This window comes from Notothenia coriiceps, unplaced genomic scaffold (genome assembly GCF_000735185.1).
Source record: "Notothenia coriiceps isolate Sejong01 unplaced genomic scaffold, NC01 NC01_scaffold00024667, whole genome shotgun sequence".
NCBI classification, from domain to species: domain Eukaryota; kingdom Metazoa; phylum Chordata; class Actinopteri; order Perciformes; family Nototheniidae; genus Notothenia; species Notothenia coriiceps.
Genome location: NW_011357368.1, coordinates 9103849 through 9124944, shown reverse-complemented (window position 1 = coordinate 9124944; position 21096 = coordinate 9103849). Strand labels below are relative to the sequence as shown.

Below are 21096 nucleotides of genomic sequence, written 5' to 3'. Positions count from 1 at the left end.
GTGTGCCTTGGCAGTCAAAAATCACCAGTGGGGTCACTGCTGATGTATTTAATGTCGTAGAACAAAACGTGATTTATCTCTTAAATTTGTGTCAACCACAGACCTTATTTCGAGCTATTTTCCAAAACCCTATGGAAAAAATGCATTGCTTTTGGACGAAGGAACCGGAAGTGCTAAAAATACACTTCCGGTTCCTTCCTCAAAAAGCAATGCATTTTTTTTAGTAAGGCAAAAAGCAAAATCTATGCCCTCATTGGTCATGTGCGCGTTCGTGTGTGTTGGAGGAGGGGCTCTGTAAGGAAGTGGCAGATTTTTTCTTCCGGTTGTGTATTTTCTAATCCTAGCGCACTCGAGCTGGTTTCTCCAAAATGACCTACCCCACCTTTAATTACAGGACGCGATCAACAAATATGCAATGTATTTCCCCCTGTTGTCTGATGATATTGACATGGTTTTGAAACAAAACATATTTTAATTTGAAAATTCCTTACCGGAAGTCATGGTTTTCTCTTGACCACCATGCCACCTGCGATGTAAGCAGGAATACATCCACGCAGAGGGAACTTTTTTGAACTGCAGGTGAATAATTTAGCTCGAAATGTATTCTCTTTAAAATGACTATGTCAAGAACTCTTGTCTTTTCCGTACGATTGTTCGGCCAATGATGCTATCTAGAGTAAGGGTTTTGAAGAGTTTAAATGTATGTCTTGTTTAGATGTTGCATTTGTCATCACTTAATGAACTTATTTTAAGTCTTATTTAGTTAGGTTGATGTAAAAATGCGAGGTCTTGTAGAATCGGACACAGGCCCGTCCGGTAAATAAGTAGATATTAGTAAATGTTAAACAAAACCGCTAATGGTAGCCGCCTGTCCTTCTCATGCAGAGGGGGTGTCTGCCATGAAACAGTAATGGGTAACGTTGTCCCACCTGTTTTTTTAGCTGCTTCTCTCAAACAAAATTAACCTAGAAAGAGTTTTAAGAAGACTGTAGCTCGAGTTTTTGTTCAAAGATGCTTATTTACATCAAGTTAGTTTACAGTTAACACAATAATGTAAAGCCAATTAAAGTTGTTTCTGTTGAATTGCTCTCGTAAAAGTTAGCTGTTATGCTACTCTCAATCTGCGAGATCCCTGGTCAATGCCAAATGATTATTTCATAGTATTTCTTTCTTGTCTATATAACTTCATATGAATAAGCTTCATGATATTGTCAAAATGTGCAGGACACTTTTGATCTGGAAAATGTATATAGCTAAACTACACAAATAACAACCTGTGGGTCCCCTTTACATTTCTCAGTCTTTTTTTTTAGTAAAAGGGAGGAAATTATTCCAATCCTTACATGCAGCCAGTAGTTGTTACAGGACCCATTATCCCACTTCACAAAGTACTCATTTGTATTCTCTTGAACAAAAATAGCTGGTAAAATATGAAGGTGGCTTGTAGATTTGCTTTTTTTCACCAGAAAAAAACACAATGGTAACATTGAGTGGCTGGAAAAGGTGAAATATCATTAGCTATTTAGCAAGAGGACAAAAATGAAAATGTGCCTCTGGTAAAATCTCAGTGACAACAGGATGGAGGTTTCCAGGAGAAGAATCCTCCAGAAGCATCTGGAGCCAGCCAGACCACTGCGCCGCTGCGTCCCTGCTGACACCGGTAAGTAGTTTGCATCAGTAGGTCAGACTTATAGGAATATATCAAATGTTTGGAATGTAAGATTATTCATAATAATGGCATGCTCATTTGAGAATTGTATAATTTCAGAGCCCAACATAAATGCTGCTACGTGTGCACAGGCACTGAGGGCTGAGGAGGAGCATGAGGTAAGAAACCCCAAGGAACACAATATCCGAGGGTAGCAAATTACAATTATGGTTCATTCCGGTTACTTTTTACCATGAATCATCTAAAAATTGTTTTTAAAAAAGCAGCAAATTATCACATTTGAGACTTTGAAGCCACACAGTAGCTGAGTTTTTGCTTTAAAATGACTTCCACAATCATGGATAATCGAATTCTTTCCAATTTCTTTTCTTTCAATCGATAAGAATTTCAGCACTTCAATATTAGCATTTTCTCCTCATTAAAATCAATTCAATAAATGAAACGTCTGTTTAGAAGTGGATTACGACAGCATAGACTGTTTTTAAAACAATTTTAATGTTCTTCTAATGTTGTGCTTGATAGATTTCTATTGGAATTGAGCAGTTCTGCAAGATTGTTAACCTCCACAAAAAGAAAGAAGGTAAGAACACCATGGTCTTGAGTCATGTTTTCATGACTATTGAAAAGCAGGTTAATATACACAGTAGCAATGTTTAATATACATGTGTGTTCATTTGGAAGCTGGAGGCTAACCAGGAGAGGGAGGTAATTTACAGTAGTGGTTTGGCAAAATGCTAAACAAATGACAACCTGCTTTATTTGCCTGATTTGATCTCATTTGATCTTCTTTTGTTTAGTAGTTAGAATATCTTACAGCAGAGATGTTCTACTTGGCCTTTCAAGTTGTCCTGAAGCCAAGAAGAAGCCGCCATTCTTGCCAGAGCACCCCATAGTCCTAATGGAAGCCGTAAGTTGGGTGTCCATATTCAATTCATGGCGGTACCCTCTTTAGATATGAAATGTGCTGTTTGGATTGAATAATGTTTGTATATCTTAACAGAGACATGCTGGGCCCCCTAACGCCTCATGAAATGAGGTTGAATGGAGGAAATGAAGACATGTAAGTCGGAAGTATATTGTTTTGAAACTCCAGCAAATGAGACAAGTTTAAACATTATAGTATTGCAAATAATTTTTCAATATTCTTTTTTGTTTCTAGGGTGGCAGAAAGGCTTCACTCACCTTAACACATTTGCACAGGGGTTGAAAACCTAAAAACTGTTATTTTTCATTTTTCTTATTGTTCTGGGTGAATTTAATTTAACATTTCTTGTCTATTGCATGTTTGTTCTTTTTGAAGTGAAATTGTACCAAGATATATGAGTAAAAGCCACTTTATTTGCCTAAGTATAAGTACTTCATTGTATTTACCTTTCTGATGTGTGAGATTTTGACTAGTGAAGTATTTACATTTTGTAAAAATGTTTTAAAAATATATTTATGGCTACTAGACCGCTGAATAAAATATTTTTTTGCAAAACTGTTTTGTGTGATGGCATTTTTGTTGTTGCATGTAATTAAATGTAAAGCTGGACTATATATTACATTACATTGCATTTTCTATATTATATATATATATATATATATATATATATATATATATATATATATTATGATTTATGGGGAGAAACCAAGCAATGCTATGTGGATTCAGACATTCAGCTCCCCTGTATAGAGTGCCACAGTGACGCGTCCTAAAACCAGGAAGTAAATTCCTTCCGGTTCTTTCAACAAAAACACAATGCAATTTCTCCATTGGAAAATAGCTGGAAATAAGGTCTGTGGTCGACACACATTTAAGAGACGGATCACGTTTTGTTCAGCCGGAAAATATCCACATGTCAACCCTACTTTTATCATTTTCAAATCTAGTCGCCAGAAGCAAAATGCTAACGTTATGCTATAAACGAACTACAGCAGGGTCGCTGCTTCAACGTCACGCCAATTTAAAGGTGGGGTAGGTAATTTTGGAGAAACCAGCTCGAGAGCGCTAGAATTTGAAAATACACAGCCGGAAAAAATCTGCCTCTTCCTTACAGAACCAATACCTTACATGACCAATGAGGGCACGAGATAAGTTACGGCTTCCACAGATGACATTTTTTTATGGATTTATTGTCAAAGCACTTAAAATATTCATTGCCATCGGGATGTTAAGAGCATTCCATGGAATATAACAAAAAATGTGTCTCGAGCCGGTTTCTCAAACTTACCTACCCCACCTTTAAGATACATATTCAAAACTACAGATTCAAAATTGTACAAGTTGAAGCTTTTGATTTAACAGTTTGCAAGAGCGCAGATACTTGCTTTCAAACAGAACAGGGGGAAAAACAAACTTAGGAGTGTTTACGTGTTCGGTTTAATGACGTAAAACGTCCTCGACAACGAGCAACAGTTCAAGTGTGAGTTTGGCAGGTGAAACAGACCCCTTAGATTGCATCCTCCCATAGTTCAGAGTTCAGCCCCCCCCCTTACCTTGTGGTTGAGCTGTGTGGCCCCCTGTAAGGAGGCTCCTGTGTATCTTGAGCAAAACTCAAAAAGACCTGGAAACACAGGACTGAAACGAAAACACATGGGCACCAAATATTTCATTAATGGTATAATAACTTAGTCACTGTGGCTATTAGGCGGAGAATCAGACATCAGAGCCCTAATATATCTGAAGAGTGGGAACTAAGAAATACATCGTTGAACATTTTGATATATTACATTTTCCTTGTTGAAAGAAAATGAGACAAACATAACCTAATATGTGATGACTGTGGATAGCGATCTTTATAAATAAGGAGCAACACTCACCAGTCGTCTCCCACGTTGAAAGTGTTGAGGCTCTTGGTGAAGCCCTGCATGTTGTTGGGGCTGACCTTCTGCAGGAAGTCTATGTAGTCTTCAGAGTGGAACCGACACATGTCGTGCTGAGACGCTTTGTATGGCTTGAACACCTAATAAAAACATATAAAACTGATTAAATATAGTCCGATTTTAGATTTTTTTTATTGTGAATGGATAGTGAGCAGATGTTAAATGAGCGAGTAAAGCCTCAGCAGGGTGTGAAAGTATAACAGCATCTCTGCTCACCATCATTTTCTTGTAGAGTCCATAGTGCAGCACCAGACTGTGAGTCAGAGACAGACGGTGGGGCTTCATGGGGTGGCCGGCACCTGGGGGGGAGAGGCAGATCAAACATTACAGAACACATATTCATAGGATACATTCATCGTTTTGTCTTATATTAAAGGTCAGCTGAATTTCACAACAACACGTAACGGACCGAAAATGAAAACTATGATATTTTGTAACAAGACACTCAAAGGACTTTTATCCCCTCCCCTCTGGCAGGAGGCTGCGCTCCATCAGGACCAAAACCTCTCGCCGCCTGAACAGTTTCTTCCCCTCTGATACCGGCCTCATCAACAAGGCCCGGCCCCCCCACTGACACTGACTTTTTACAAACATTATGCATTACATTAATGCACATCATGTGAACATCTTAATACCTTGGCGTGTGCATGTTCATGCTCAACTCTGACTGCCTTTTGCACATGTATGCACACATGTCTGCACAGCCCTCCACTTTCAAATATAATTCAATGTAGTTTGCCATATATTGTCATAAACTCATTGTCCTAAGTCTTTTTGTTTTTTTGCTTTGTATATTTAAATTTGGTGTAAATACTTGTGTTTAGTATTATTTTTTAATGCTAAATTGGTTCTTAAAAATACTTATTTTGTATTATCCTTGTATTTTTACCACTATTGCAACTCATTTTTACTATTGGGACTTCCCTTTGACAACAGTCAAAATACAGAGGAGCATCTCTTTGGAACAAACTTCTCCCATCACTACAATCAACAGCTATATTGTTGTTGTTTTTAAAAACATGTGACAAGACTTTAGGAAATCATATATATTAATGTAATGCATCTCAACTTGTCAACATAAATTATTTACATTTTTCATTCTTATATATTCGATTAGAGACCTTGATGAATTGTTTCCCTTAAAAAGAGACTATATTTAGTAGTTGTGGTATTTCCATAAACCACTTTTAGATTATTCTGAACAAAAACAATCTTTAAATCTCTAAATGTATAATACCTGTAAATAAATCAAATGAATAGCTTAACCAAAATAGTTGCAGTTATACAAACAATATTCTCTCGCTCTTTTAAGATAATCAACAACAGGTGTATATCATATGTGGGCATACTCCCATGAGCATTAGAGGCACATTGTTTACTTCAATACGTTTACCCTTATTGTAAGCTACTATGCAGTTACTACATACTGAGCTGTTTAGTAAACCATTTGCTATATAAGAAACGTAGCAATACATGAGAAATTGAGCTACGTTTAAAGAACCTACACAACAGACCTCTAAATGCACATACGACGCTTGAAACGCTTCAATTTAAATGTAAAAACACAGCCCTGAAGTCATTAGCATAAGGCTAGCTTGCTTTAGCACCGTTTCCCTTTGTAGGCCCGCTCGTTACCATAACCACACTCACCATAATGAAAGTTCCCCACGTCTGGGTCATAAAAATAAGACGTTCTGTTATTCATTCTGAAAGGAATATGTTGTGAATTTTTATGAGAAACTACGAGCGTTCTTGCAGCTACAAAACACACATTTTCCTATCAATTAGAAGATAGCCGCCATGGTAAAAACACCGACACGTCATCAGAGAGCGACAGTACTACTAACGGAGAGGGGAGGGGCGTGTGGGAGGAAAGGATGCGGCTGACAAAATAAAACTGAACTGATGTAAAAATGATGAATTCAAACGTTTAGGCTGATAACTTCGACTATTAAGACTACCATTTCACCTTATTTCAATATTTGTATTATGTTTAAATAACCTTTAAACATTTGTTTGTCATTTTGTTATCATTAATTGTGATTTACCATACCCCAGTTGGACCAACATATTTTTGGCTTTTCACCTTCATCAGGGTCGTTAGATTAAGTTGTTTACTTGTTTACTTTACTACAAGTGTAACTAAATCCTTTAACAGCTTCAAATTATCATCTAAAAATGTGTTTTAAGATTAACAACTGAATCACACGCTTTAACAGATCAACTACAAATAGCTGGTGACAACCCTAAATCGGTTGGAAGACAGTTTCATTTCAGTCATATTTTTTTATTATAAATGTAGTGAAGTTGAGTATAATAATTACAATAAGATCAATACTGGTGCATCGCTCGTGAAAAAAACATTATTTTGTTTACCTCAGCTTGGTTTCCAAAACAAAGTGAGATCTGCAACACACCCTTACACAAAACATACAAAGACGTTAATTCTGAAATGCTTTTTAACCTGCAGGTCTCTGCAGGTTAAATTCAAAACAACTTCAATACAAATTCGATACAAAATGTCCACACGATTTAACAAAAATGCAGTAAAGACGAACAAATACTTTAGTTTGTTCAACCAGTTGAGTTTAATGTTTTGCAAATTATGCTCCAACTAAAACGTCTTCTTTAGTTGGTCTCACTCTTAACCTCATTCTTTCTCCCTTCCGTCGTTGATTTTTTTCTTCACCCTTCCCCTCTTTCTTTCCACAGTAAAGAATAAAATCTGTGTGTGTGTGTGTGTGTATGTGTGTGTGTGTGTGTGTGTGTGTGTGTGTGTGTGTGTGTGTGTGTGTGTGTGTGTGTGTGTGTGTGTGAGAGTTTTGATGGCAAGAGCAGATGTACCCAAGAGGTCTATCAGCACAACCTTACACACAGGGTCATGTCCGTTGCAGCGTCTCTGCTGTATGAATGCGTGTGTGTAAAAGTGTGTGTGTGACAGCTAGTGAACTTCAGAATGATTTATTACTAAATCCTTCTTAACATTACGATATGCCTATTCCTGCTTTTACATGACCGGAGGAGTGTATGAAGAGTCAATTGTTTAGTTGATGAGAGTTATTTGCATCTCTAATTTGTGAGTTTTTTTCAAGTTCCAGTTCATCTTTAGTCTAGAAAATACAGTAATTTCCCAACCAATGAGGTGTTTGAAATGTGCTATATTTTGTCGGTATTGTATTTTTAATGTACTACATATATTAAACACTCATTACTAGCTTAGCTTACTTTACTACTAGCTAGCTAACTAGCTACTTTTACATATAAAACACAGGATTTAATGCAAAACGTACATTTTGAATATGCACAGTATTTTAAAAAGTGTTTGTCAATGTGTCTATTGGCTCCACATTAACAATCTACAATATCAAAAATTATTTGTCATGTATTTGCTACTGATTCAATCACAAACACATAGTTCTACAACACTGTAAAGAACCATTCTGCATTCACAAAGTACATTTGACTTATTTTACTTAAATATTAGTTTTAATTCAGGATTTTTTATTTGTATTGGAATATCTTAACACCATAGTAATTCTACTTTTACTCAAGTAACGGACCTGAGTACTTTTGCCAAAACTGTGTGTAAGACATACAATTGTTGATCCATAACTCTCTTCAGTTTTGATGAAGAGGCTGGCATAGATATGGGTTCACAGAGGTACACTGCCTCGCCTTCGCTCTGCAGAATGTGTGTCGGCTTGTCGGCTGTTTTGCGTTGGAATGTCTGATGCATTTGACTTTTTCTCCCCTCATTTGCTCTCTCAATGTTTCTCTGCCTGCAGCTAAAAAGCAGAGCTCACCTGGATCGAATGGTAAATGCATTATGTATTCCTGATGTTGCAGGTCACAGGAGGTTCAGCAGGTGAGCTTCATGCATGGATTGAGATAGTGTGTGTGACCAGATTTAAACCTGGAATCCCCCTTATTTGTTTTGCATTTTGGGGTTTTTCTCTTCTTTGGTGGCCAACAGATCAATGTTTAAGGATTTATTTACATCACCACACAATGCATCAAAACAGCCTGGTCTCATTACACATACTTACGTAAGTATCTTAAGTTACGTAACAACATACTTATTTTGGCCCAAACCCTGACCTTTTCCTAAATCTAAACATGTACTTATGTGGCCTTAACCTAAGTGATGCCAAAGGGTCCTGACTGAGCGTCTGTATGTGCCAAAACCAAGACCTTATTAAATCTGAGAATGCTGTTTGTTGTGCTCTGTTTCTCCATTAAATCTATTTTTAGTCGTTACCACAAGATATGTCAGAAAACTAAAAAAGAAGCTAGTTGGTGCAAATTGAGTTAAGTTCTACTTTTTCTAACACCAAGAATGAACTTTTAAGATCCACTCAAAGCTCCTTTTGTTATTGAAACCAGTTTCTGCAAAGGATAGGAAGTTTAGGTTTGAACAAATGATTACATTGCATGTCCCTGTGCCCACAAAAGTGGTGTTTTTTCTACTCGAACAACACAGAAAACAACTTTTTGCTGGAGGATAGCAATATTAAAAAAGGACATATTGTACAAATTGCAGGTTCATATTAGTATTCTGTGCCTCTACTGTGACATGTTTCCATGCAAGAAGATGTTCAAAAAGGTCTTTATTGTTCTCATACTGTATGTGCTGCAGAGAAACTTCCTCTGAAGGGATCAATGGGATTTTAGTCTTTGCTGACCGTTTTCCTGCATAAAAACCTATATAACTAACTACAGGAAAGAGAAAACCCCAACATTCAGAAGGTCCTCTTTAAGAGAATAGAAAACACCATTAGAACTAATAGAAATAGAAAGAAATAAATGTCTTGTATATTTAATCATTACTAAGATTCCTGTCTTGCACATTTTTTACTTTTTTAACAGTCTGTCAGGATAACACTTGCAGAGCTATGAATACATTCTATGCAATTGTGTGAGTGTGAGAGGGCTGGCTTTGGCCAAAGGGTACAAATCTAATCTGTCAAGCATCTGTCTCTGCCTGTTTGTTGAAACACACACTCAGACACACACACACACACACACACACACACACACACACACACACACACACACACACACACACACACACACACACACACACACACACACACACACACACACACACACACACACACACACACGACACACGACGACCACACACACACACACACACACACACACACGACACACACACACACACGACGCGCACACGACACACACACACACACGACACACACACACACACACACACACACACACACACACACACACACACACACACACACACACACACACACACACAGACACACACACACACACAGACAAGGGCCCCCACTAACTCATTCCTGTTTGTCAATGCCATGGAGATATATACAATAATGATCTGAAGTGAACTAACACACACAAAGATCCACATACACATATTTTCTGAATATTAAATTGATAAATAGTGTGCAGAAATTAGTGACTAGGTGACTAATTTGTTACCCAACAGATTTAGATGAAAATGGCCGCCACAATAGATTAAATATTAAAATGGGGTGCTGTGCAAGGTTTCTGTATAGGGCATTTGACAAAGCAAATATTACAGGTTTGTAAATGTTCTTAAAAAATCTGGAGCATGCATTCAAAGTGGTACAAAAAAACCCCAAATCTTTTATTAAGTATTTGAAGACTGACTTGAAACACCGTTGGTGTGAATGAGGCAGTACAAGATAAGGTTTGGCACACAGCTGTTATTTTAATGCTCAGTGAAATGAAGCATAGCTGCTGCTTAGTATCACCACAACAGAGTATGCTTAAGCAATGAAACATGACTACACACAGGTATAGTCAGATTTGGTGATATAAATGTTACAAAGTGTAAATCTGATCCCTACTTCCTGTCACTTTTAATCTCTTACTCACATAGTATACTGGCAAAATACATGCAGATTAAATAAAAAAGAAACCAACTCCACAAAAGCAAACAAATGTTGCGTCCTAGACAAGTCTGTGGTGATGATGTACACTAGACAGTATATGTCACACTTTAAGTTAGGAAAATGCATATTCAAAAGTAAGTTACCATTAGCATAATAATATAGGGGTTTCCTGTTATTTTCTCTCTCTGGCAGTTATTGGACTCTACAGCCTTTATCGTAGGTTTCCCTATATTTCTGGTTTTAACTTTTGGTTTTCATATGTTTCTCTTGATTATAAATAATATTACAATTTATAAATTAAACAAGATATAATCATACAATCCTCTGCTGGTTTACAGGTACTCCCAGTGGCCCTATCGGGACTTATGAAGTGCTCCATTGTGTTCCACTGACTTCATTTGGCTGCAGTACTGTTTAAAGAAGCAGGCGAGTCTCCTCCCCGAGGTCCTCATCATGCATTACCTCACCTGCTGCGTGGCAGATGTGGAGAATCACACCACATGTGATCACAGACAACATAAAGAAATATCCGTGTCCACTGCCTCGAAGAATCACATCTATTAAAAAGCAGTTGAATGGGGCAAGTATTCAGATCAAGTACAAATAATAATCTGTTACAAGCAAAAGTCCTGCATACCATATGTCATTTCTGCCACTGGGGACTTCTCAATTAATACAATAACGAGACGTGGTGTGCAGACATCCACTCAGAGCCAGGCAAGCAGAGATGCGTGCCACCACCTGGCTTTCAGACCGGGGAAAAGACAGAATCAATTGTGCATCATCTATGTAACTGTGGTAGGAGAAGCCCAGAGAGCAAATGAGAGAGAAACAGTGTACATAGAAAAATAGAGGACAGAGCCCTGTGGGAACCCATTAATGAGATTAATAATATTGGTTTCATTGCAGTCAGCTTCGCGAAATTAGGATTCCTTTGTTGTTTTTTGTTCATTATTCTGGAGGTGTCAAACACGGAGCCAAATTATCCACAGAGGTGTCTTCCTCTCAAAATCAAACAGAAACCGGTGACAAATTCAATAAATCTAAATCAGTGCCCCTCCCATGTTGTTCGGCTGTTGCTATCGTTCACTTAGCTTGTTTCTTTAATAGCTTAGGATTCAGAAGACCAACCATTAAATCCTTAATTTGGTTAAAATATTTAGCAACCAAGATCTTAAAAGAGTTTCCAAAATTAATAAAAAGTTAATTTATGATCACAAAAATGACTCATGTCAAAATGTTAGTGATCACAACAGGCGACCAAATGTAACAGACTTACATTGTTTCAATTTACAGATTTCTCTGGGTTTTACATTTATTGGAAACACTTGGGATAATGTGAGGACAAATCTGAACTACATATATAACATTGACACTTTACAACAATACTTCACTATTTACGCTTTTACTATCTTCAGTCGAGATATAAACAGTGCTATAGGAAGTGTTTATGACTCTTTATCTGAACCCTAACCCTAATTACCAGCGTTACCAAGCTGTTCAGTTTTGCAAGATAACATTTCTTTGTGTTTTTGTTTAAGATTATTTTTGGGGGCTTTTTGCCTTTATTATTACAGGCACAAACAAGAAAGGGGTAGCAAAAGGAGACCACATCCAGCAATGGGATCAACCTTTAAGAAATCCTACAGTAGTAAGAAATACAATGATGAATAATAATGTTGACTATGATATGAGCTGTGGACCATTTGTGTCTGTCTAAAATACACAAAGCATATATTATACACAAAGTTCATATTGAGTCCACTCCAAAGGTTAAACAGTTCCACAAGGCCATCCTGTCAATACGCCAAGCTCCTCTCATAACAGATTATTGCTATTCCCATACTTCCACTTCACGCCTGATCTATTTAATGCTTAGCAACTCAAATGTGCTACCATAGCACAGAAACATATGTATGGCTTCCAAACATGACATGGGGAGCCATATAACAATAACTTATTTTATAACTCCATAACTCGTTTTTGCAGTTGATTTACTTTTTACGAAATAAACCTTTCTTCACGTTAAACCTTAGTCTTGCTGGTTTGTTGCACAACCATTGATATATATACAGGTCGTTTTCCACATAAATAACACTCAAGAACATTGCTTATTTTCTCTCGAAGAACACTGACACTTTTATGTATATTTTAAGCTACACAGCTCTAGGGATTAATATCTGCCCTCTACATATTCTTCCCTCAACCTTGGATCAGTCAACATTTCAACATCTATTGACTACCCTGAAAATCTTATTGGCATTGGTGGTCATGTAACTTTTTCCCTAGTGCTATCATCAGGTCCACATTTCCATACATCCAATTCTTTGCTTTACGACCAAATACTTGCAAAAACTAATGGCACTCAAATCAGCCTCAGCTTTATGTTTTTGTGCTAGTTAGTAAATGTTAGCAGGCTAACACACTAAACTAAACTGGTGAACTTAATACACATAATGTCTGCTAAACATCATCCTCATAGAGCTTAGCATGGCTTTAGAAACATAGTCTATGTTACAATTGTTTTTCTTTAAATTCAGGGCCCGGTTGTTATTTCTTGGAAATCAAAAGTAATCCGTAAAGCGGAAAAACTTGTTTTTAATATGTCTGACTTCCAATTAGTACAAAGACAGAAATAGCAGAGATATGCAGTATCACAAAATGTAAAGATGAAAAAAAAATCTGTACGCCAAATTATTTGGTTCTGCTAAAGTTCTTATCCTTTATCAACAAGTGGCTTTTTTCTTCTTCTTCTTCTTCTTCTTCTTCTTCTTCTTCTTCTTCTTCTTCTTCTTCTTCTTCTTCTTCTTCTTCTTCTTCTTCTTATTCGTTCTATAAATATTGAAACTTAACCGAAATCCAAACTTCCTTATTGGAGATGATAAGGACTAAATGGCTGGTGAATAATACTTTTCACCTGATTGCTGTAGAAAAAAGGCCTTACAGTTGATCCTGAGGGGGACATTAATTAATTCACAAACTATGATGGCAATCCATCCAATGTGGACCACCCAGAAAGAGTGGATGAAGGCAATACATATCATTCTGTAACAGTCAGTACAGCACTCACATTGATATATTAACTGTGAAATCTTAACAACAGTTGCCATGCAAACAAAAGCCAAAAACCAGCACATAACAGATGTATCCGCTCTTTTAGAGGCTGGGTGTGGAGTAATCTGAATCGGTTTAAAATACAGAGCAAAACCAAAGTGATTTGTAATGTGTAATAAATTGGATTGATGTATGGAGTTATTTAAAAAAAGATGAAGCGCTCATCATTAGAAGACAGCTAAAAACGAAATCTCAGTAGCCTACCAAGGAAATGATTTTGTACTGATAAGGATCTACAAAACAAACTGCATAACACACATAACAACTTGGAACCCATCAACTCTGGGTCTCACAACGTTTTATCCTCTGGGATCAATGGCCTTTATTTCAGAAGTTCTGGTGTTGCAAATATCTGGACCCAGACATCGTTTTCAGCAGGGTTCGAGTTATAAACTGAGCTCTATGGGGGTCTTTAAAACTAACGTGTGCGCGCACGCACACACACACTCAAACACACTCAAACACACACACACACACACACACACACACACAAACACACTCACACACACACACACACACACACACACACACACACACACACACACACACACACACACACACACACACACACATATTGTCATTGAAGAGATGCGTAGTTATTTTGGAAAACATGTTTTTCTTTTAGCCTATTTACCTCGGTAACGTAAATAATACTCATTACATTGACACAGGCATTATTTGTGATTAAAATAATGGTTGTTGGTAATGTATTAGCGACCCCCACAGATGTATGATTTCACTGCGTCCGTGGGAGCTCAGACCCCATTGGCTCCCACATAACTCGAACCCTGGTTTTCAGTGCTTCAGTCTTTTTTACTAACAGTCCGATTAGCAATTTGAGACCCAACAATGTAGTTGATGATGTCTACGACAGGGAGACAGTTTAGGCCCAATTACGCTATTCTTTAGCTAATAAAAAGCTAAATGTTTGTCAGAGAATATCAGATGAGATTGCAATCTGCCTCTTTTGCTCTCCAATCAGTCTGTTTACCTGCATACAACCAATTCCCCAAACGACATTGGTCAGTACAATGCATGTGCCAACCATAATGCAGTTGCTCCTATACTAGATTTTCCAAATGTTTTTTTCTTGATTTTATTTGTTATTTTTTCTTTCAGTAATATCTATTAGTAACTTATTAAGCTGTGCCGTACCTTAACTTTCTTGTAAAGAGAGAATTTGTTCGTTTTTTTGTAGGGAGCAGCTTATCGTGCTAGGCCAGTTAGCATGATGGTCCGAACAACTGCCACCGGAACCTGGAGAAAGACACAAAGGATGCAGGTTAAACCGAAAAAAACAAGGAGGATATAAGGAAATATAAGCCCTGACTCCCCCCTCAAATCACAGGTAACTTAACAGGCTAATTGAATGGACGAGCTAACGGCGTTAGCCGGGAGTCAGACGGAATATCTGGAGTGTAGTTTAATGTGCTTAACCACAAAACATAGCTGCATCTTACACCAGGACTTGCATCAGGATACAGTGACAACGTTTCCATCAAAAGCTTCTATAACTTTAGAGAAATTTGGCTGTCAGGAGATTTTGATTAAAAAAAAAAATAATAATTGTTATGTTATTCATTTTAACCTGATACAATTTTGTGCACATTTGTGATTTTGCTCGTCATATGAACTCGTCTCACAAAGGACCTGGCTTTACAGGACACAACAGGTATGTTTAAAAAACGCCAACTAATAGATTGATCAAAGAGATGGTTTGATGGTGATGGATGTACATTCCACTCAGTGTGATACAGCAACAACCACAAACTGACTGAATGCTTTGTATATTAATTACCTCTTAAAGATGGGCAGCAGGCGGATAGATCAAGATTGTCATTGGCAAATATCTGAAAGTTCATAAGATCAAAGAGTTTTCCAATGTTAGAGTTGGCTTTAGGCACATGGGTGGATTCATTTGACGGGTGACTCATGTAATTTGCCATAGTCTTTCCAAGGACTTGTTTGGCCTTGATTTGATTTTCATAATTATTTGTACTATTAGCGCAAATTATACAAAATAAATTGTATTTCAGTTTCAGTCAATAAATCTTACCTTTAGGTTCTCTTACCAGATTTACCAGAACTTTCAATTATATCTATGCTGTCATTGACTTAAAGCAATTGGACAGCAGCAGAAATATAAATGCTGCTTACATCCTATAGCAGAGGCAGAGTTAAAGTGATGCAGAAGTGTAATGCAGGTTGTTTCAGTACACTGTGATGACTCATAACATACTTTTAAATGTCCATTTGCTGTTTCTGTAAGCTGTTTTTGTATCAAATCTTGACTGTGATAATAAATAAAAAGATTGTGAGGTTCCTCCAGATTTTCTTACAGCAAAGGGAGAAGTTCTTTAATGGGTTAGGCTTTTTTTTGTTTGACATTTTAACAAGATATGACTTTTTAACAATCATCTTTTTTTAAATTGTAGTTCTGTTTTCCCTAAGAGGTTGACTCTTGAGCTTGAGAAATATAAAATATAGCAAAACACAGCAAATGGAGAGCGTAAAATATGTTATGGTCCATCAGTTGATGGATTCTTGGCTCTATGAAGGACAGAGTGAAGGAGAAAAAACAGAAAGTGCGTGACAAGAGCTGGAGAGAAGTAGCTGAGAAACATACAGGTGCTTCGAATCCTTCTGCTGACAAATCCACACAGCTGGGATGGATAAATGATTGAAAGTATTGGGAAGAGAGTTTACATAGAGGGTCCATAAAAGACAATAATAGAGAGAAAGGAGGTGAGAAAACCTGTGAGAAAACACAAAACCATGTATCACTCTTCATGTGAAGTGACACATTAGTGGTAGCTTTAAAGTCAAGATAAATTAGAGTTAGAAGGTTGCAATCTTTCTCAGGAAATCGTAGAGAACCCTGGAATAAAAGCATTTAGTTCTATGCCTTTAATAAGCAAGGGTGTTTTATTTTTAATAAACCTTTGTATGCATTGTATTTAACCCGTTTTGACTGCCAAGACAGTGAAACGAAGATGATATAGAAGAATTAAGTTACTTATTGAAGTATTCATTGTATTAAAGAACATCCGCCTTTTCTTGAGACCCTACAGTACATTCAGTTTTGATATTATTTTGAGTACATGAGTTTAGCATTTAAAAGGGCTTTTGCAATATCACATTTTCAGAAACATATCATAATGGAAATGTACACAACAAAAGCATAGCTAGTGTTTGAACTCACAGCGGTCAATCCAGCAGCTTGGAAAGACTTCAGTGATGCCGGGTGGGTGCAAGTAGAGTGCGAGAAGGTAGACAGACAGGTGGATAGACAGACAGTTCATCCACCCAATCATTTTGTTTGCCGAAAGAATTGATTGGATGAAGTTAAAACAGTCCTTTAACAGCCGCCATAGTTACTGGATTATGGCAGTTGATTTGTTGATTGTTTTAGAGACGTAAAGAGTAGCTAAAAGGTTGCAGAGTGACATCAGCATGTTAACAGTCAGTATGTGTAACACAGTTTGTTCTTGGCCAATGTATTGCCGTGTTGGTAACTTTGGCATGGTGGTTCGATTAAAAAAGCCTGAGACGTATCATGGAGACAAACATTTAATTTCGTACAGTCTTGCGATTCATGCTCTCAATTTCATAATTTGACTTGGAATGTTTGTCCGCAGAAGCAGATCAAGTTAACAAATACCAAAGATTTAGGAACAGAGCTGTTACACCAGAGCATCAGCTAAATAAAGACAGCAGTTGAGCTACAGTCAACAAGTGTAATCCCATGGCTACGATTTGGAGTTGTGCACTAAAGCCACTCCAAATAAACTGGAGAGTTCATTTCAAAGGGGATATGCTCTGAAATCTGCTTTTCAGCCTACATGACTGTTATATAGGGCTGAGACACAAAGAGAGGGAGTGGGCAGACTATTGAAATATGGAGCTGGAGAGATTAGGAAGAAATAAATACTTTATTATAAAGAACATGAGAGTTTCTGAGATTAGAGACCAAAGGAGAGGGATGAAACTGACTGGAAACTGAGCAAGTTTGTTATTTTCTACAATGTTGAATATGTGTGTGTATACGTGTGTTTGTGTGTGACAGGAATGAAAGTGAGATTTGGCTCATGGCACTGGCACCCGGCTCCATCATCACAGTCATGAGCTGACGGATGAACAAGTGTGTGTGTGTGTGTGTGTGTGCGTGCGTGCGTGCGTGCGTGCGTGCGTGCGTGCGTGTGTAATGGTAATAATGCTGAGTGATTTAAAAGTGTAGTTGTCTCCTGTTTGGGACGCCTAAGGATTAGAAAAGAATGTATGAATTGCAGTAAAGCTGAAACACATCACTCAATGTGATATCATGATATTTGTTTTCATCTAAACACAGTGAGCACTCTGTCGGTATGAATGACTTCTCTCTCCTGTAAAGTTTGGCACTGGAAGATGAATTCCTCCTTCTTCATTTACAAAGCTAGCTGTGCTATTTTACAACCAATGGCAAAAGTAGTCGATGATCATATCTTTTGGAATAAAAAACAACAAACTAATTGCAGACAGGGGGAGTGATGCCAAGGTCTGGTTACATGTTAACATCAACCCAGAAGACCAATCATCTTATGTCATTTTGTTCTATATGTAATTTTGTTGTTGGCATTGTATACAAATGGTGGACATTTTGAACAGAAAGCTGTGTTGCTTTTTTTTTTGGACCTACATTAGATAAGTAGAATGTAATGTGGAGGCAGACTTGGACAAGTCTTTTTTGGTTACCATATCCTTTCTCTTTGGATGAGCATTGCTTTTTAACACAAACATGTACGAACTGAAATATTTAAATTTGAACTTAAAACATACTGTCGTAGCAGCTTTAAAATCAGCTGTGGTCTAGAGAGAATAATCGGGAAGGTAACAAACGTACAGCAACACAATATTCGTATTAAAAAAAATAAGGATCTTTTATACTTGCAAGTATGACGTCTCCTCCAAAAGAGCACGTACTGTTCAGAGTGAAACAGGCTGTCTTTATAGGAGGACATCAAAGCAGATTTACATTACAACATCATTCTGGGAGGCCAGCTGAGACCCCCTGGTACTGTATGCAAAACCTTCACTCAATACAGAGCAAAAGGGATAGAGATAACACCTTATCCTAACTTCCTTCCCCTCATCCTTCTTACACCATGTATACCCCTCTTGCAAAAACATCTGTTGATCACTCGCACACATTCAAAGGTCACTCCAGGGATTTGACCTAATCAGTCAAACCGTTGACATGACATTTGCAGAATACAGCAGTTTACATTTCATTAGATTTACACTGTATTAAGCTTTAGTACCATAATTTCCATCACATTCCCCCCTTGATTATTATTAATCATCAATCCGAAGTTGGTATTTAAAGTTAACATTGCTCAATCTTTTTGTAGGACTAAATGTGAATATTTGAAAAGTTCCTTTTCATCCTGTGTGTCTGTTACACTTTCTTATGTTCCCTAAATCTCCATCCTCACACATGCTTAGTTTAGCACCTTAGAGTTAAACTCCCATACATTGTTAAAAATACAATACAAAGTATAATAAGTACATCAAATACTACTTTATCAAATATCAAACATTTTGGAATAGTATAAACCCCCCTTAGGTCAAATTGTCATGTATCGAAGGAATAACACGACAAAAACCGTCTTCAAGCTTTCTAAAGCTGTTTAACATATTAATCATTTTATGCAAATGTTTAGGTATTAGTGTCGAACTTGCTTAACCGCTCAGATTTAGATTGAGTTATCGCCCAATTATTTCATTTTCATTAGATCATCTACAGTAATACCATTTCATACTTTCACACAGCAAACACATACTCTTTCATTTGTACTTTTCTCTTTAAATCCCACATTGTAACTGGAAACTTTATTTTCTCCAAATTAGTTTTCATAAAGTTAAAATGTGGAATACCTCATTCAGTTACATTATCAACATTACTTTGACTTTCTCCACTTACTCAACCCATCTTCACTTTCTGTTTAACCCACCTGTATGTTGTTTCAAAACATTAAATTATAAATGGTGTGCTTATCATTTATAATATTAATGTTTTCTAAATTAATTATAGACCTCCTAATTGTTCAGTGCTGCTTCAACATCTTAATGATTGGCCTGTGCCAANGGGAAAACAAATTTAGCTTGAGTGTTTACGTGTTAGGCGTAATGACGTACAACGGCCTCGACAATTTCTGTAGTCCTATTCAGCCACTCGGTAACAACCTGGTTGTTACCGAGTGGCTGAATAGGACTACAGAAATTGTCGAGGCCGTTGTACGTCATTACGCCTAACACGTAAACACTCAAGCTAAATTTGTTTTCCCCTGTGTTCTGCTTGAAAGCAAGTACATGCATATCTTTAGTATCTGTATATCTATGTCTGACCATTAGAATCTGTATTTTTGAAATTGTCGTTTTTAACACCGTAGGTTTACAAATTATAGAATAATTAATTACCAGTGTTTTCCAATTTTACTCGGCAGTTCGTTTCGTTAGCTAACGTTGTTGCCGTTTAACTGGTTACACCGGGGAACTCGTGACGTTCTATAACGGTAGGAATGGGGCGTGTACTTTGAGGAGCCATTGTCGAATAATCAGGAAATACACATTTCGATCGCTTCTTCTGTTGTTTACATTTATCTTTTGGTATATTTGGCTCCATAGGAACACTTTGATGAACATTCAGTACCAGTGTGTGAGGTTGTGGTTGCGATGCCGATATCCGGACGCGTACAGCGAGGACTACAAATTGACTATGAGGTGACTGGGGATGTCTGTTCAAAACATTGCAAACGTGAATAAATCATTTCAAATATGTATTTGTCTCCGACTTTGTACATCGTTGTTAATGTGATGTTTAGTAGCTTTGATAGCTGTCAATACCTCCAGACAGCCTAAAAGTAAGACACAAGTTGTTTACTCACAGTCCGAATGCAGCATCGAGATCCGTGGCCAGCTGTGATCCTCTCCGATTAACTTGTGACAGGACTTCTGTAGCTATTCTCCAGCGAGCAAGGTTTTTATTAAATACCTCCATCCCTGATTGATTGATTGATTGATTGAAAAAGTTTATTAACAGCTTGTATATTGGGTACAGTACAGCTCAAAACATACAATTGTTAAGGGGACGCAGACCAGAGAAAGACTTTCGTCTTGTTTACATCAGGGTCCCCCATTTCCAATTCATCATATCATTTAAGACATATAAGACATATTTGACATACAGATGGCTTATTTACAATTTACATACAGGTGGTTTTTTACATACAGATGGCTTATTTACAATTTTCATTTTAGATTTCGTTCTAATACATCCTAACCGGACATTTAAGACATACCAAGTCTACAGATATACAGTTAGTAACAGAGTCTAAAATGCGAGTATATACATAGATGGGGGGGGAAGCTGTCNTATTACAACCCAGTCTAACATCAAGAATGCTTTTGTGTAGTATAAGAAGCCTGTTCTAAATCTGGGTGGTTCACAAATAAGGAATTGTTCGGGGTAGTGTGTGTGATAAAAAACCCACTTATACCTGATGT

The 21096-nt window shown here is 37.3% G+C and overlaps 2 protein-coding genes across 3 annotated transcripts; one reads left to right on the top strand and one right to left on the bottom strand.

Annotated features, from left to right (window-relative positions):
- Window positions 1-486: 486 nt before the first annotated feature.
- gra (granulito) lies at window positions 487-3152 on the top strand. 2 transcript variants are annotated; one of them, XM_010782687.1, is made up of 7 exons: window positions 487-579; window positions 1569-1660; window positions 1769-1827; window positions 2192-2249; window positions 2470-2576; window positions 2670-2729; window positions 2829-3152. In XM_010782687.1, exons 2-6 carry the CDS (start codon window positions 1579-1581, stop codon window positions 2697-2699), a joined length of 336 nt encoding a protein of 111 aa, XP_010780989.1. In that variant the 5' UTR covers window positions 487-579; window positions 1569-1578; the 3' UTR covers window positions 2700-2729; window positions 2829-3152. The 2 variants fall into 2 exon arrangements, with proteins under 2 accessions (XP_010780989.1, XP_010780988.1); XM_010782686.1 differs by having other exon boundaries at window positions 2467-2576.
- Window positions 3153-4095: 943 nt separating this feature from the next.
- LOC104955356 (histone deacetylase 3-like) lies at window positions 4096-6366 on the bottom strand. Its single transcript, XM_010782685.1, has 4 exons — window positions 6185-6366; window positions 4751-4833; window positions 4472-4614; window positions 4096-4229 (listed from the first exon to the last, which is right to left on the bottom strand). Exons 1-4 carry the CDS (start codon window positions 6237-6239, stop codon window positions 4124-4126), a joined length of 387 nt encoding a protein of 128 aa, XP_010780987.1. The 5' UTR covers window positions 6240-6366; the 3' UTR covers window positions 4096-4123.
- Window positions 6367-21096: the final 14730 nt, after the last annotated feature.

Bases quoted from the DNA above. Each gene is read 5' to 3' on its own strand.
- gra (XM_010782686.1), top strand. From the start codon at position 1,579: ATGGAGGTTTCCAGGAGAAGAATCCTCCAGAAGCATCTGGAGCCAGCC. The intron at 2,250-2,466 runs GTAAGAACACCA...TCTTTTGTTTAG, and splicing joins CCTCCACAAAAAGAAAGAAG to TAGTTAGAATATCTTACAGC. The intron at 2,577-2,669 runs GTAAGTTGGGTG...ATATCTTAACAG, and splicing joins CCATAGTCCTAATGGAAGCC to AGACATGCTGGGCCCCCTAA.
- LOC104955356 (XM_010782685.1), bottom strand. From the start codon at position 6,239: ATGAATAACAGAACGTCTTATTTTTATGACCCAGACGTGGGGAACTTT. The intron at 4,834-6,184 runs GTGAGTGTGGTT...TCTCCCCCCCAG, and splicing joins CGTGGGGAACTTTCATTATG to GTGCCGGCCACCCCATGAAG. The intron at 4,615-4,750 runs GTGAGCAGAGAT...TGTTTTTATTAG, and splicing joins GACTCTACAAGAAAATGATG to GTGTTCAAGCCATACAAAGC.